This window comes from Tympanuchus pallidicinctus, unplaced genomic scaffold (assembly GCF_026119805.1).
Source record: "Tympanuchus pallidicinctus isolate F22 unplaced genomic scaffold, pur_lepc_1.0 scaffold4, whole genome shotgun sequence".
Taxonomy (NCBI): Eukaryota; Metazoa; Chordata; class Aves; order Galliformes; family Phasianidae; genus Tympanuchus; species Tympanuchus pallidicinctus.
In genome coordinates this window covers 19,016,318-19,033,060 of record NW_026294758.1, presented here as the reverse complement: position 1 = coordinate 19,033,060, position 16,743 = coordinate 19,016,318, and the positions used below count along the sequence as shown (strand labels likewise).

The following is a 16,743-nucleotide window of genomic DNA, read 5'->3' as shown; positions in this document are numbered from 1 at the left end:
ACACATGAAACTTCACAAACCAAAACTCAGGCTGCTAGTTCAAATAACACAGTTATCACCTCACAAGTATCATGAGCCTGGAAGGCAGGTTACACATATTGCACTTCAGGCTGCCTCAGACACTTCCTTCTCAGAGGACTGCAACAGCCACTGTCAAGCAGAAGTCCTATGACACATCGCACACCAGGGAGACACAAGAACCTGGCTTCCCTCCAGGGACAACACAGCATCAAAAGGGAGACAGCATAGCCTCCAAGCAGCCCTGGATCATGCAGCAAAGCCACAATGGCTGTATTAAGCACAGCTGCCTTCACTTAGGCTTCCCAGCACGCACTCTATAGTATGCATCAGTTCTCTGAGCCTTCTAACCCAGCAGGTTGCTCTCTCTGTCTGGAGCCTGTAGGAGGCAACACAATATCTATTTCTGTTTAAAACGGCTTGTGTATGAAAGACTTCCCAATTGGCAAGCCTAATGCACCACGGCTGAGAGAGGTCAAATGTCTCCTCTGCTTCTGGACAGGGGGATATTGCCTCTGGCTAAGTCTCCTGTGGAGGTGCTGTCCCCATTCTCTCACCTCACTTCAGGTTCAGGACGGACAGCAACTGAACAGACAGGCAAGAAGGCAAGCAATTTGTGTGTGTGTTTAAGTTTGTGCCTCTGTCGGCATTGTCTGTGTGTGTAGTTTGGGGATGCAACAGGAGCTGCAAAATGGATGGGGTTTCGTGAGACCAGTGGTGCCCAACTGCCCATAATGTTTCAGTGTAATTATACTGTTTTTAAAAATACCAGTTACACAGATAATTCTCATTCTACTGTGGTTTTCATACTTAGCAATCTGCAAGTAAGTTTTTCCCTGCAGGATCTGTGTAGTTACATTAAACAAGTTTGCTTTTAAGGCAGCTCACTGGTCACATGCCAAACTGCTGTCTCCACGCCCCATCTTTTTCCAAGGCCAGACAGTCAAGAACTCAGCAAATGGTTTTCAATAATTAATTCTTTAACCCTAATTTTAGGATAAATACTAAAAGCAAGCTCTGCATACAAAACAGGTTCATAAGCTATTAAAACTGGGACAGTCAGCCAGCACAACACAGCAGCATGCATTCACAGCATTCCACGTAACCTGGCCCACCACACCTGCTGCTGGAGAAAGTTCTCCTTCAAAGGGTAATTCAAATGTGCTTCTCTTTCCGTTAATTACATACAGAGAGCCTACTTTTAATCTCAGTCTGGGTTTTTTGCACAGCCTCCACAGAGTTGTGCAGCATGTGGCGGCATTATGCTGCCTACATTCACATCTTGCAGATGCACTGGTTGCATGTTTTTCTGTAGAAGCACATCACAACCCACACTGTGTTTTGTGTTAGGCTGAGACCATGCTGCTGACAAAAACGAAACCAAAAACCAAAAAAAAAAAAAAAAAAGGAAAAAAGAAAAAGAAAGAAAGAAAAAGAGAGTGTCACAGACTTTGCAAATGTGCACTACTAGTGTAAAGATCCTTGGCTTTCTTTAAAGCCTGCCAGAAGCAACTGTTTGGCTTTGTTTTTCAACAAAATGCTGAATGAGGGAGGAAGTTCAGATTTGACCGCTGAAGATCGCGATGTACAGTTGTGCACCCACAGCATAGGAATGAGTCTTGCATTGAAATGAATGCAGTCAAAGTTCTCCTTGTGTTTCATTTCTCTAATTATTTTCCTAGTTGTTCATTCTCTGAGGTAAATACTCCTTAATGTATGCTTAGTGCAGTGATCTCACGTGAGCTGCTCCCACTTGTGCTAATACCCCCTCTTCCCCCCCCCCCCCCCCTCCAGCTAAGACCTTGTTAAGGAAATTAAACAAAGCAAGTATGCTGGCTGGTATCATGATAACAAGGATTTTGAAGGCAGGGGGGAAAAAAAGAATCTGTGAAAAACTGATTGCATGGTCAGAGTTCAGAGAAAGGAAAAAATTTGGAGTCTGAAGCTCAGGAGATGAAGCAATTCTTAGAGAGCTGGAGGAAGATTTGTGATGTACAGGACTGGTGGCTGCAGTCCCTTGGTGTGCTCAGTGCAGCGCAAAGAAACTGAGGGGAGCCCTCATGGTGGCTGCAGCTCCTCACAGGGAGGGGTGATCCTTGTGGGTCCCTTCCAACTTGGGCTATTCCGTATGCAGCTACCTTAGCTCCTTCGCTGCAGCCTGACACCTGGTTATCATTGCACTGGGTGAGACCAGGCCTTCAGCATGGGCAACCAAATCCCATGGAGGACAGGAGAGGAGGGACAAGGCCACAGTGGAAGCGAAATGGTGAAATGTAAAAACAGAAGCAGAAACAAAATGAAAACAAGATCAACAACAACAAAAAAGACAACACCCAGTGTTTACTTTCTCTGCACAATCAGATGCAATAGATGATGGGAGGCATGAGGAAGCAGATATGTCAGGGTGAGCTGGTGGAGGCTACAAGTAGAGAGGCCAGGGTAGCGCAGCAGAAAGGTGAAAACAAGCCCTGGTTGTGCTCATTCATGTTCCAATTCAGATTTCCCTTGGGAAAGGGAAGAAGTAAGACCATGTCCAAAGATGATCTCCAAGACTTTCCCCATTCGTCCCTAGCCCCCTTGGCCTGTGGCAGGCCTGTTCCAGGAGCATCTCCAAGATAACTACAGCCATCTTCTCAGCAGCCTGGTCCTGAGCTTTTGTTTTTCAGATGCAAAGAACACTGCAGGCGCAAAGGGCACAAACTTCCTTGACTCTTGGGCAAGCTGATGGATGTGGGTGCTTTGGGAATAAATGCAAGCCTAGTAGGAGCCAACATTTTTCATCTCATATCCCACAACATGATAGTTTGTTGCCACTATGCAAGAGGTTGGTAGATATGCATTTATTAGTCCAGCATCATCTCTAGTTATTGGAAATACAGATGTTTTTGCAACAGTTTTACTACATTTTTCTTAAAGAAAAAGAAAACCAAAAAAGAAAGGCCTGTACCATCCAGGATATACACAAGCCTGCCAAACAAATGGGATTCCTTTTGCTTAGAATTACAAATCCCTCCAGAGAGGGAAGCCTAGCAAATCAGCTGAAAAAAAAAAAACAGAGAGAGAGACTGAAAGTGATCAGCAGATTCTGCTTATTCTTCTTCAGGGCAGTAGGTATACACTTCACTAACTTGCAGAAATCACTGTCATAGTATATCCAAATATCCCAGAATGATGATCACTAAAACTTCCTTCCACCCAGCACAGGAGAAAAGGCTCCAAAGGGTGATTTAAGACCAAGAAACCAATTTTAGGTTGCTCTGAACTAGCCTGTAGAAGCCAAGAACTCTGTCCTTTAGAAAAGCTGCATCATGAGAGGATCTTGTGAGAGTGAGTGACAATTATCCCATATCACAGTGCACCTTAAGCCAATCACTATGAGAGCTTGCCTTTCTTCTTTGTTGGGTAGTGGATGAAGGGATGTTGAAATCTACGCTACTGACCACACTGAATTTCAGAATGTGAGTTGTAAGCCAAGAAATTCATTATTTCCTTCCATCCTACTCCACCAACATAAAGTGAGAGATAACAATGCATCACAGACTCTGAGTAAATATGCCTCATGTCTTTAGATCATATCTATCTAATACGTTACTTGGGAAGCTCAGGGGAAGAAAGATTCCACCAGGGAAACACTTGTTAAAAAAGATTAGAAGTCTTCATTTTTGCAGCTCTTGAGATCTTTAAACAACCTGGCTTAAGATTTTTAGCACCATAGAACATCAAAAAAAGTTAGTCCTTTGAGCTGCAGACATTCTGTGTCATCCACAGAGGAGAAACAGAAATTGATGGTGACAGGCAGGGATTCAGCATTTCCCTTTGAGAATGCTAAAGGACTTATATTCAGTTCTAGATCCTGATTTAGAAAAGCTTTTACATCTAATGTTAACACCAATTATCTGAAGGTCTGCTTTATTTGTAAAGCTTACTATAATTTGTATTGCAGGCCAGTGGACAGAGAGCTTTAGGTCTATCCAGCAGATTCTGAGTGCCACACTGCTAAAATGCCAAAAGAGAGATTTTGGTGGGATTGTTGCTCATGCAAAAGGAAGTATGAGGTCATACAATCCAAGGTCAATGCTGTATGGTTTGTGACTACAAAACTGCTTTCTTCTGCTAGACTGAAAGATAATTAAGTGTTTACTATTTGGAGAGGATCTTTTTCCAGTTTAAGTAAATTTTGTAGCTGGATTTCCTGGTGTGCACACTATTGACATCTTTCTCAATTATGAAACAAGTGAAAATCTGCCTTTCCAGTGATGTGAAGAACTTCGTAACAGTGTCATCATAAAAATCATTCTCCCTCATATGAATGACTTGAGATGTTGCCATTGTGCAGCTCTTGTGGAAATGGACTTCACAGATTGAAAGAAGTGAAAGCTGCAACAGCTTGTACAAAAGTACAAATCTGCAAAGTGATAATCAGTGTCACTAAGCTTTTTCCTTGTGCATCCTATTTGATGATGTTGGTCCATGATGTCAGAGCAGATGTGGGTGGTATGGCAGTATAGGTTGAACCTTCTCACCAATATCCCATGTGACAGATGGCAGTGCAGGGGCAGTCTGAGAGAATGCCGTCTGACACGGAAGTGCAGATGAAGCAAAGGTTTGGAATTTAATTCCTCCATGTGGAAAAATGGCACCCATTGACATTCATCAATGCTTGGTGAACACTTATGGAGACCAAACAGTGAGTGTGAGCACAGTGGGGTGGTGGGAGGTGTGTTTCAGCAGTGGCAACAGTGACACTGGGTCACCCCCGCTGGAGCAGATTTTTATGAGCACAGCATGCAGGCTTTTATTCATTGCTGGCAAAAATGCATAGCTAACAGGGATGAGTAACCCCTATTAAAAAAAAAACAAAACAAAACACTGAAAAACAGTGTTTTGTAACTGAGAATTTGCTTTATCAAATAGTATTATTGTACTCTTTGTATCTGTTTCCATGGAAATAAATAGGAGGCATTGCTTTTGGAGCAACTTATATTATTCAGGTCTTCTATGAACAGGTAGGAAGTTTGCTTAAGCTTGTTTTCTTGAGCTTTTTGAAGGTTCTTCAGCACCATCTGACTCTCAGTTTTATTCCTGACCTTTCAAGCACACAATTCCATGTTTATATATTATACAAAAATTAATCCATCATCAGAAAGGCAAGAAGGCAAGTGAGATTGAGGCCAGCCCTATTTCTGTGGAGTGGAGACATTTGTGTGCTCTGCTTATTTTAGCAGAAGATAGTGGGTAAATCTGAGCCAGCATGTTTTTCATTCAATCTGTCCCTGGACACTAACAGATGGTGCTTTCCTGTGCCAAGTACTAATGCACTTTACATTGGCATTCAGTGTCAGGACACAAAGCCCGCCAAGTCCCTGCCAAATCTGCTGATGCCAGGGAAATTGATAATAAACAACTAGCCAGGGACACAGTCCCAATTTTTTCCCTACATCCTAAGCAGCACACAAGCTGTACCAGTGTAACGATGTCAGCTGTTCTTCAGCTTGTGGATGTCAGTGCAGCAAATGAGGATCCTGGACTAGGGAAGAAAGGAGTCCTGCGGTTATGAATAGGCATGTATCTGAAGACAGCAAGAGATCCATTTGCTTCAAAGGGACTAGCTATGCGATTGACAGTGGGCCCTAAGAATCCTGATGAACTTGTGCTATGATGCACACACATCTGAGCTACTAAAGTACACATACATACATCTACCATCCAGTAGTGTGGTTCTACTGCTTAGCACCTTAGACTGAGCACTGAAAATACTAAAGTCAGTCCTTCATGTCTAATTTCAATCCTACATACAATAAGGCAACTTTCAAAATAAAATAAAATAAAATCCATAGATTTCTCTGAGGAGTTCACTTTGTTTCACAGTTGTTGCATTTATTCTTTGAATACAAGCATCCAAAATTCTTTAGCTGTAAAATTCCTGTTCCTTTCCACCAGCTTTCTCAGTGCCCAGGCTTCCTTCTTGGACTGCTCAAAACTTGCTATCCACATCTCTTGGAGGGAGGTCTGGCTGGGATTTGAAGAGGAGAACCTGAAAGCCTCAGGTTTGGGGCAGTTCAGATGTTTAACGTGAGCACTCCATCTCTGGGGCAGCCATCCCTGGCAACACAGAGAAATAAAAGGAATGGGTTATTCAAGGACCCTGGCAGACAGAGAAGACTAACTACCATTAGTAAATTATTAAAGCATGTCAGTGACATTCACCCTTCCACCACAGGCCCTAGCCATGCCCCTGCAGATGGCTGAGTGGAAACTCTCCCTGAGGTGCCCAGAATAAGGGCAATTAGGCTGACAAGAGCCAGACTCTCAGATCAAATCTGGTTACAAACAAGCAGCATCAGCTAAGCGAACTTGAAAGACAAGGAGCTCTACTTTCGTCATTATAATCAATTTTCATCTTAAATACGCACACATTTCATAAGATTTTTTTTGAAAGAGAATTAAAAACAAGCTATAAATTTGATCAAGAGAGCAGACTGGTCTTCATAGTCTGCTTCACTGAAGAGCCACCAAAGTAGGGGAAAGAAATCTCTGCATTTCATCCATTTTATATCTTTCCATATTCGTATTTCATGCTTAAAGAGTGGACATCTGCATAAATTTACACTAGATTAGCTAGGAAAGTCTTGTTAAATGTAATGCTTGCTCGTTCGCACTTCCCATTTCAGTTCACCCAAATAATTTCACATGCCTTCTTCATCCCTCCTCTTCTAGCTGATTAGTTACCATACAGCTCAGATTGTCATCACCACATATTTGGCCTCATGAGTATAGGAGAGCTGTAGGGCACTACAGATGTTCACTGGCTGCATTACTGGGCACTGAAAGTTTTTTTCATCTATTCTGATAACTGTGCTCATTAACACCTTTAAAAAATGATGAGAACATACCTTTTCTTCTCTTCTGATGTTTTCCCACACTCTGTTACACACCATGCACTCAAATGTGTCAATGTAATTGTCCTGAGTGATATCTTGCACTCCCCATTTGCGTTCCTTCATTGCTGTAAGCAGCCTTGGATTGGAAATTTCTCCTTTCAGTTTCCATTCCAGGTAGGCCTCATACTCCTGGTCATTTTGATCCAGTGTTCTGATATAGTGGGCCAGCTCTCGAGGGTGTGAAAAACTAGATACCAATATTGCACTCTTGTTGCTGGGAAGCCAGTCTATAATGCTGGGAGAACCAAAGTACACAGGTACCACTCCCAACATCAGAGGCCGCCAGAGTTTTTCAGTGATATAATCTTCACAGATAGCATTTTCAAAAGCAAGAATGAACTTGTACTGAGCCAGTATTTTATAGAAGTTCCCATCATCCATGGCAGACGGATTTCTGAGATACTGAGGGAGGTCTCTGTTATGCAGACATTCTCCATAAGAGTCTACTTCAATGTGGCACATCAACTCACGTACATAGCTGTCCCGGTCAGAAGGAGCATTGCAGTCAGTCTGCACATACACAAGTGGTGCAAGCCGCTTCCTCAGGCTGTTCTTCATATGCACTGGGATCATATGTCTCAGGGACGTGAGGACCTCTATGCTCTCAAGGTACTGAGTGGTCAGCGGTAGGTGAGAATGACGGCTGAAAGTTGCAGTGTGGTTAAATAAGGTGACAGCTGGTTCATGGAAAAGTTTGTAGTTGTTTTTTGGTGACTCCTCGTGGAAAAGGGCCCAATCATGATGGCCTTTTCGAGGAAGGGGTAGGCTGTCTATACTGAAATCAGTACCTAGACAAAAGCAAATGGTGTTTAGTCTGGCCTTTATCATGTCACACTGAAGGACAGTACATAGAAACCCAGTTTTCATTTAATATCAGCCCTACAACACTGTGTTTATGAGATTATAAGGCAGCACCACCAAAAGAGTGTTTAATTCAATGACAGAGGAGTGTTATGACAGAGAGAAGTAAATTTGGCAGCAGCAGAATCTAGAGACTAGGGATTGGTAGTTAACATTAGAAGTGATTTATTTTCAGATCATATTAGTTTAAAAGCCTCTCATTTCAAATCCACGCTAAATTTCATATTTTACTGCACAGAAGGGAGACTAATAATATGCTTAATAATTTTCTGTCTATGTAAATAGGAGAAGCCTCTATATCTAAGATGAAAGGAAAATGGCCACTACAGGGATGAATTTGGTTCTAGTACCAAAATAACAAAAAAGATGCTAAAACATTGGACACAGTTATGCACAAGGATTGGACAAATAACCTGACATGCTGGAAAGATATTGTATTATACATTTTGGAAGACAATCGACTTGGTTTATCAAAGAGAGAACCAACAGATGATATTTCACAGCTGACTACCAGATACATGAGGGAATAACCTCTGGCAGAAGACTAAATCTGATGTCAGAATTAGAGGAAGAATCAAGCCTAAACTCAAAAAGCAGACCACTACAGCTGCTTGCACCTTAATGGAAGGACAGTGAACCTCCCAGACAACTCAGGGTGAAAGCTTCAAGTCAAACCTAGAAGCATTTTCTCATGAAAATGTTTTCTCATGAAAATTTTTTCTCATGAAAAACATTTTCTCAGACCAGCCTTCACTGGTCTGTGCAAAACTGAATTCAAAATATCAAATCATGAATCTCAACCTTTCTCTCCCTTCAGTTGCGTTTCCATACAGCTAGCCTTATTTTAAGTTAAGTGCAAAGCTGATGAATCTCTGCCAAGACAGTTCCTCAGAATCTTAACATTATATCTGGTTTTGACTGAAGTACCAGCACTGGACATCCAAAAGTTTTAATCTGTACTGCCAAGCAAGGCAGTGTAAACCAAAACAAAGATAACCGCTGATTTTGTGGACAAAACAAATCCCCTTTCTTCATAGATGACACTCTACTATCCCTAACACACTCTTGAGTTTTTCTTCTCTGCTGTACACTTGATCTCAAACTACTGATGATAATAAATAAATAAATAAAGGAGCTAAAAAAATCTAACCTAAACTTTTCATCTAAAAGCTAATACATAAAGAAGGAAAAAAATGTCCAAGGATCTCTATGACTGTGCAAACCTGCTAAGATGACTCCAGGAGTGACCTTATAAAATCAACAGAAGACGACACTAAAGTAGTGACGATGGATAATGGGTGCCAAGATAAAAACCTCCTATAGTGCAAGACTTTTCAAAGAGCATCAGTTTTTTCTTTGTTTTGGAGTTGGTTTTTTTAAGGCCACCAATTATGTGACTTTGTTTTCCATTGAAGGCTGGTCTCAAGCTCCAGACACTAAATAGGTGAAGTGCTATGCCACATATCAAAGAAAGAGATATTCATTTCCTTTGGTTTTTTTTATATGTGGTAATGATGAAATAAGGAAGAAAAATTAGAATTAATCAAATTCTTGCAGAATTATTCATACAACCTATCTGGTCTTGGAAACACATTGTTCTGTGAAGCCCAGAAGAGAAGCAACAGTGCATAATGAAATGTACAGTTATTTCTCTTGCAAAGGTGAGGGAGAACAAAAATTCACTGCAAAGGGGAAGGAAGAAAAGAATGACACCAGAAAAGGGATGACACTGATAAAAGCATATTGTGTAAAAAACTTTGTAAACAAAAATAAAATTTGCCAAACAGAAACCAAAAGAAAAATGCTTAGTAAATAAAATCACACCAAAATTACTGATTCTAGTATAACATTTAGCCAATCTCACTTCAGAAAGCAGACAAAAAGTTTTTGAGCATTAAAGAGAAGATAACATCATTATGTTACCCACCTTGTGAAATAAAGGAAATGAACGAGCCTATGAGAGGATAAAGAAAGCACAGCAAGATTGTAATGACAACCAATTTCAACTTCTAAACTAATAGGAAATCTTAGATTTAGTGATAAAGTGCAGGAAAAAAAATGAAAGATACTCTCAGGAGGAGTTCTACATCTTTGGAGACATATTTCACTCACAATTCACATCCCAAAGACCCAACTCTCCAGCACAGAAAAGCTGGACATGTCCTTCTACTGCTGATGCAATTTTTCTCAGGAGGAACAGCACTGGTACAAGCAAAACTCTGTGAGCATGCTATGTTGAAAAAGTAGGGTTTGGAATCCCTCTCCAGAATACAGACATAACCCAGCAAGTGATTGTCACATCTCAGATTCCAGAAGAGAGACTTGACAAAGTCATTCTCCACACCCACAGGTTTCCCAGGCCAGGACAGTAAGTAGAGATAAGCTGCAGAAAAGCAGCTGTTACTAGCAGTGCAGTTCTGGTGAGAAACATCTGCACCCCATTTGGCATAATATTCTTTTCATTCTGTCAAACATTCATTTTTTGACAAGTTCACTGACCAAATGTTAGGAGGGAATGAATGAACTTCTTTGGAATGTAAAGCTGTGCCCTAATGTAATCTTAGCATGGGTATGCAGATGTTCAAGGTTTCTTTCACTCAGTAGGCTGTTCAGTTAGAAATTCTGGAATGTCAAAATCTCTCTTTTTTGCAGGCCCACAGCTAACTGCATCTAAGGAATGAGGGGTGGTATGCTTTTCTGCATTGACACAGCATTATTTAACACTTTTGACCCCTTGTCTTTGCAGATTTTGGCACATTGAGAGTGTTTACTGTAGTCTAAAATCGAGTATCACTTCTGCATATGTTGACACTTTCATATGCAGTTCAAAGAGAGCATCACTAGAAAAACTACAAGAAAGGTCTTTAGTCCAGTAAAAATAATCTTTTAAAAATCAGCAAGTAAATCGTGTCCTGTTACAATAAATCATCACCAGCTATAAGTAAACAGTAATTGTTATTTTAATGCTGAAGCAGGCAAACAAAATCGCTGGCAGAGACCAGAAATACCAGACTTCACAACTTCCATGTGATGCAGACCTAGCTTTCCGTGTATTTAATTGGGTCAGCTTCTCATTCCCTTGCTGTTATTCATTTGCTTTCATGCCTGACCACTATATTATCAGCAGACAATGCTGACCTACTTCAAGCTCTGAAAAGATCACTGATGAGAAGTTTCTGGGTTTACTGTTAACTGTTCCACAAAAGGCCCCCCTTTCCCTCTATTTCCAGCTTGCCTGTGTCCTGAACTAGTGAATGAAGATTCAGCACTCTTTTGTTTTGTTTTGTTTCCAGACAAAAGAGCTGAATCTACCAATCACAGAAAATTATTTGTCATTAGTTTTCCACTTACAATAATAGCCCTATTATAATATAATAAAAGGTTATTATATGTCTCTGCAATGCCATGAGGAAAAATAACAAAATAAAGACTACTTTTAAAAGATGCCTCTTCTGTGTTTTGTTGTTTCGGTGCAAGTAGTGGGAAGTTTCTGAGGCAGCAGAGCCAGAAGAGCTCAGCAGGCTGCCCTAGCTGCCATTCCCTGTGTGGAATCAATACCTTTCTTTCAGTACTTTCCTTTTACAGTCTGCTGGCAATCTCTTGGCACATGAGGCAAGGCAGTTGCACAGTTACCAGCGAGAGCATTATCTTAAGACAGAAGACTTGCACAAGTGCAACAAAGGCCTTGCAGAACTTCTGCTGGAGGTGATAAGCTAGAAGACCGGGAAAAAACAGCCTGATCTCAGACTCCTTTCAGGACTTGGCAACTACAGGAAATGATCTTTTCTGCCATAAGCAAGGAACACGTGTGACTGGAAAGTAGCACGAGACAAGGGAACATCTCTTGGTCATCCTGTGGATCATCAATTTTATAAGTACTTTTGCAAAGGTCTCTGATAATGGATTCAGCACCAGGCAAAATTCAACAAAGTGAGCTGTGTAAACTTTCTTCTCCTCAATGATTTCCACCTAGAATATTTAATGTCTAAGAGAAAATGACAGGAGGGAAAGTTTCTCCCTTAGAAGGAAACAGCTCCTTACCATAGAACAAAAAAGCTCTCGTCAGCTGACTGTGCTGGTAAGTCTTGTTAACAGTAAAGAAACAAACATCCTCACCACACTGCCCCAGTCTCCCTGTCTCTCCAGTCAGAGGAGACCACCAGAGCAGGATGGGGTAGTGATCTGTATCAGGCTCCATCCTGAAGTTGCTGTAAAGTTCCTTCTTCTTAAGCTGGGAAGCATGTCTCTCATCAGGCTTCAGGGGGCCACTGTGTAAGACTGCTGCTGCCTTACTCTCTGAATTGCCCAGTTCAGTGATAACCTTCAGGGGAAAAAAACAAACATATCACAGTGCATCACTGCTGTTAGCCAGAACATTCACCTGACACATCGAGTTTAAGTATCAAGTAGTGAGTAAGCCTCTGTAAAATTTCTATCAGCTGAAGAAGTGAATGCACTTCACTGAAGCACTGTCCAGGTGATTTACTTCAGAACAGAGAGAGCTTCAATTTGAATAGGTAAGGAAGGGGAAGTAAATAAATTTCTGTACTGAGATATGGCCATGTCACACATGATTGAACAACATGAATTCTGCTTTTTTTCTCAAAATAAGCCATACAGTAGCTAAGTTTCTTCTAGAAATCATCTGTAAAATTAGGTCTTCATGTGCCCATGCTTCTTTATTTTTAAACCAGTGACTGAATATATCAGATGCAGATGAGTCTTAAAGAAAACTTAACTACAGTTTCATGGCCAGGAAGAAGAAAAAAAATCTGTATGCAGAGATGTAAAAGACTTTCCGGTAAACCATCATTTATAGATCAAAAAACCTATGAGGAGCTTTAAAAACAGTCCACTCACAGGAGAAGCCTCCAACAGTGTCTGCCATCAGCCATGGGAGAGAAGTATCAGGCTTCAGCAGTTCTGGTATTTGTGAAAACACCACTCTTTTCTGCAGGTAGTACCCACGGAACAAGTGTCCTGAGGTGATCCCACAGGGTACACAGAAGCTGCTGTTAGTCTCTGCAAGGCAGTGACCTTCCTGCTACCATATGGATGGCTTTTTGCATGTGCATCTTCACGGGCAGTGCTTAATGCCACCCCAGGAACAGCTGCAAGAATGATGGAACTCAGACCCACCAGACAGCTTTGGCTCACAGCACTTCCACTTTTTGGATGGCTCTGAAGGAGGATATTGGGAGGAAGGAGAGTATTGTTTATATTAAGTTGTTTGAAAACATTTATCTTCCCCGATAGTGTTACTGCATGCATTCATTTTACTGTTTGCTGTCATTTACTGTCTAGTAAAATACACTGATTGTAACTGGACTAAATAGACTCTATGCAACACAGGATGCTGAGACAACACACACAGTCAACTGTGCACAGTGCAGCTGCACAGAGAACACAGAAAACACTCCCACATTGGCAAGTAGACAGGATGCTGGCTGGGGATAAGGCTTATTTGTCTAGGAATTTGGTAAGATGTAAGTGCAGTAATACAACTCAAATAATCCTGTAAGTACGTACACATCACTGCTTCAGGTGCACTTCCATGCTAGACGCCATTGTGTCAGAATGCCCCTCTGCTGCCATCTGTTGCACGGCAGCAAAATGTAATGGGATATTGGTGGGAACGTTCAGTCCCTGCTGCTGTACCACCAACATCTGCCACTGACATCATGGGACAACATCATAAAATAGGAGGCATTTGCAAGAGCAGCCCTTGCAATATGCCTCCTCATTCATTTTTTTATTAACCATCTACTGAATTCCCAGTGTTAAGAATGGCCAGTGCTAAGTCAGGCCTGCTGGCCTGCTTACTGACTGCTCAGATCACTGGTTACAGAGCTCACAAAATCCTGGTCAGCCTGCCATAACAGCCTGAGATAGGTCCAGCTATATCCCTCTGTCTCACCAATTAACACACTGCTTGAGAAGACTGAGAAGGCAGTGCTGGACAGAGGCAATGCACCATGGTGATGCGTGGTACAACACTTCTGAGGAACTCCAAGAGCCAAAGAGTTCCAAAGAGTTCCCTATGTAATGTCAATTCTAGGGCCAGCTGGCATCACCAGGTCAATCCTGCTGATAGAGTGTCTTCAAACATTCCTCTCTCACAACACTTTTGTTGCTTTTAATGATCCCTCGCATCTTCCAGAACTGTGTCACATTTTGAATATGCCCACATATATACTCCCCCCTGCCCTTGCCCCTATACCTGGAGCATCACCACAAGGAAAAAGAAAGCTGCAAAACAGATGCAAGATGCCCACAGCCTCTTCCTCCTCATCCTGACCATGTTGCACTGTCGGGCCCACAGGATGCCAAGGGCAGTCAGAGTGAGGTGTTAGCAGGACCAGTGTGTCTGAAGCCTTCAGCCTTTGCTGCACTGATGTCCCATGCCATCTTTATTCTGCTTCACAGGAGCTACTGGTGAAAAAGAGTACAGCATCAATCATGAATGCTCCTCGAGTTTGGTGACCAACCTGCTGTCTACCTGCAGCTTTCTGCAGGAATCCAAACACTGTTCTGAGCCTGGTTAACCCTTAGTTAAATCAGAAAACAGTCTGCACAAACAGCACTCACACACTGCACTCTGCCTCTGCTCAGACTGGACTTGGCCTCCTCTCAGAGCAGCCTCACATGTTCCCTCACCATGCAGGCAGCACAGAGAGCCACTGTTGGTTCTACCCTCTGTGAACATGCTTTACTGAGCTTCAGGTGGCAAACTGTGCTGTTTTTCAACAGGCGAGCCACATAAGATCTCCCACCCCTTGACAAGCCTAGGAAATTCTGCTGGAAGAGGCATACAACTTCTGGCTTTGCGACTCACTATAAAATTCTTCTGGGTCTTCTGTACCCCAGCATATCACACAAAGTGCACAGAGAAAATAACTACACAGCATATAAACTATCTCCAAATCCAGACACGTCAATGTGTAACAAATTCCCCTTCCCCTGCAATATACATCTGTGCTAGGTTGCCTGTCCTCAAATGACTCTTCCCCTTCAGTGACACTCTTTATTCATTTTTCACAGATCATTTTGCCATATGTTGGATGTTACTGAGCGAAATTCCTTGCTCCTGACAACTGGAAGAAGTACAAATTCCAATTACAGATTAAAACAAAACAAAACAAAACATAAAAAACCCCACAGGAGAAAGTCAAGACTTTTCTCTCAAGGTATAGGATTCTATCTTGAAATTTGGATATTCTGAATACTCAGAAAGCAGAACAACAATCTATTTTAAAAAAGTAAACTGTTATACTTCTCTTTCAGTGATGTGCATTCTGGAATTTAGCCCTGGCATTTCTTCTGAAGAAGACATATGTGACTGTTCCTACATGTGTGTGCCTACCAGCTTCCCCAGCATGCCAACCCCACTGTCAAAACTCCAGAATAGAGATAGGTCCCACAGCTCCTCACCGCCTCCCACCCCTGTGAGGCTGGCATGTAGAAACAGAAGCTGGTCCTGATTCTGCTTCCACTGTAACAGGAGTTTGTCTCTTCCCATCAACCTACAGAGGAGCGTTTTCTGTAAAGCCTCATGTGAATCCATGCTGGGGAACTTCAGCTCTGCATGGGACCGCTGCTTTCAAAGGTTCTGTGAGGGCACTAAAGAGCACCACTGCCAGGTCAGTGCTTTAGAAATCAGGTGGGATTTTCTGGGCCCTGTTCTTTCGGTGCTTCCTGTGCTACTGCCTAATTGAGGCAAAAGGAGGGAGCTGCACTCCAGACGCAGTGGTGGTGGTGAAGATCTGCTCGGCCACGCATCTGGCGCACTCCAGCGTCAATAGCAGCGTTCACCTCCCCCTCCGCACTGGAACAGGGCTCAGACGATTTACCGAGAGCCCACGTCTCCCCGCGCCCAGTTACAAATGTAGGGATCTTCTTGATTCTAGGAAGGGGAAATACTGATAGCCCAGATTAAGGCAGAGGGGGCTTGGTTCTTGTACCTGCTCACGCCCTGCCCCGGCCGCAGCGGCACAGACCTCGCAGAACTCCCGCACCTCGAACCATCCCGACGACTTCAGGGCAGCGCTGGAAACCTCGTCACACCTCCCGACGTCCTGTGCAGAGGGGCAGCCCCCGGCACGCCCTCCCGAACTTTCCACCGCACCCTCTCAACCTTCCCACCGCGCCTCCTGCCGCCCCTCCTGACAGCCCCTGGACTCGACACCGCAGCGCTCCCTCCCCTCCCGTTCCGTCCCGTCTCGTCCCGCATCACCCGCGTCGCGTCCCGCTGCAGCCCCGGCCTCCCCGCGCCCTCGGCTCCAGCATCCTCCGCCCGGACGGCCCACAGTTGTACTCACCCGCCTGGTACCCCGGTCGCTGTGCTGTTGGGTTGGAGGCTGTTTTGTTGCGGATCTTTGCTGGAGTTTGCTTCGGTTTGCGAGGTTGTTTCTTTTTTAAAAAAATTTACTTTCAGTTTGAGCCTCTGCTCGGGGCGCGCTGGGAAGCGGAGGCGGCTGCTGGAGAGCGCTGCGCGGGGCCCCGCGGAGGGCGGTGCGGATCCGTGCCTTCCCCGCCCTCCGCCTTCCTTCTCCCCATCAGTGAGCACCTCCCCCCCGCCCCCCAGAAGGAATTTGGCTTTTCTCGGAGTCCCGTAGGCTCCAAAAGGACCCTGCGCGCCTCTGCTCCGCGCCCGTCCTGTGCGCTCCTCACACCGTCCTGTGCTGCAGCCATACCCCTCCGCGGTGGAAAAAGAAAGGAAAATCTGCTCCTGCCGGTTTCCATAGCTGTTTCCAAGCACACCTGCGCTTTTTGTGGCTGGGTTCTTCTTTGTTGTTTTGTTTTTATATATATATGTATATAAAACAAATATACATATATATTTGTTTTTACAAGACTGCCGTTATTTTTGCAGAAGCTCCCTTCAAGAGGACTTGGCTCCCACTGCACCAAGCCAGAGTGCTGT

At 43.3% G+C, this 16,743-nt stretch overlaps 1 protein-coding gene across 8 annotated transcripts; it reads right to left on the bottom strand.

Annotated features, from left to right (window-relative positions):
• Nucleotides 1-5,869: 5,869 nt before the first annotated feature.
• Nucleotides 5,870-16,376, bottom strand: FUT10 (fucosyltransferase 10). Of its 8 annotated transcripts, XM_052700400.1 has the most exons (7): nt 16,139-16,373; nt 14,041-14,252; nt 12,681-13,001; nt 11,862-12,141; nt 9,748-9,774; nt 6,912-7,747; nt 5,870-6,120 (listed from the first exon to the last, which is right to left on the bottom strand). In XM_052700400.1, the coding sequence occupies exons 4-7, from the start codon at nt 12,016-12,018 to the stop codon at nt 5,896-5,898; spliced, it is 1,245 nt and encodes a 414-aa protein (XP_052556360.1). In that variant the 5' UTR covers nt 12,019-12,141; nt 12,681-13,001; nt 14,041-14,252; nt 16,139-16,373; the 3' UTR covers nt 5,870-5,895. The 8 variants fall into 8 exon arrangements, with proteins under 8 accessions (XP_052556360.1, XP_052556355.1, XP_052556354.1 ...); XM_052700395.1 differs by lacking the exon at nt 12,681-13,001 and having other exon boundaries at nt 14,041-14,249; nt 16,139-16,376; XM_052700394.1 differs by lacking the exon at nt 12,681-13,001 and having other exon boundaries at nt 16,139-16,375.
• Between the last annotated feature and the right edge of the window lie 367 nt (nt 16,377-16,743).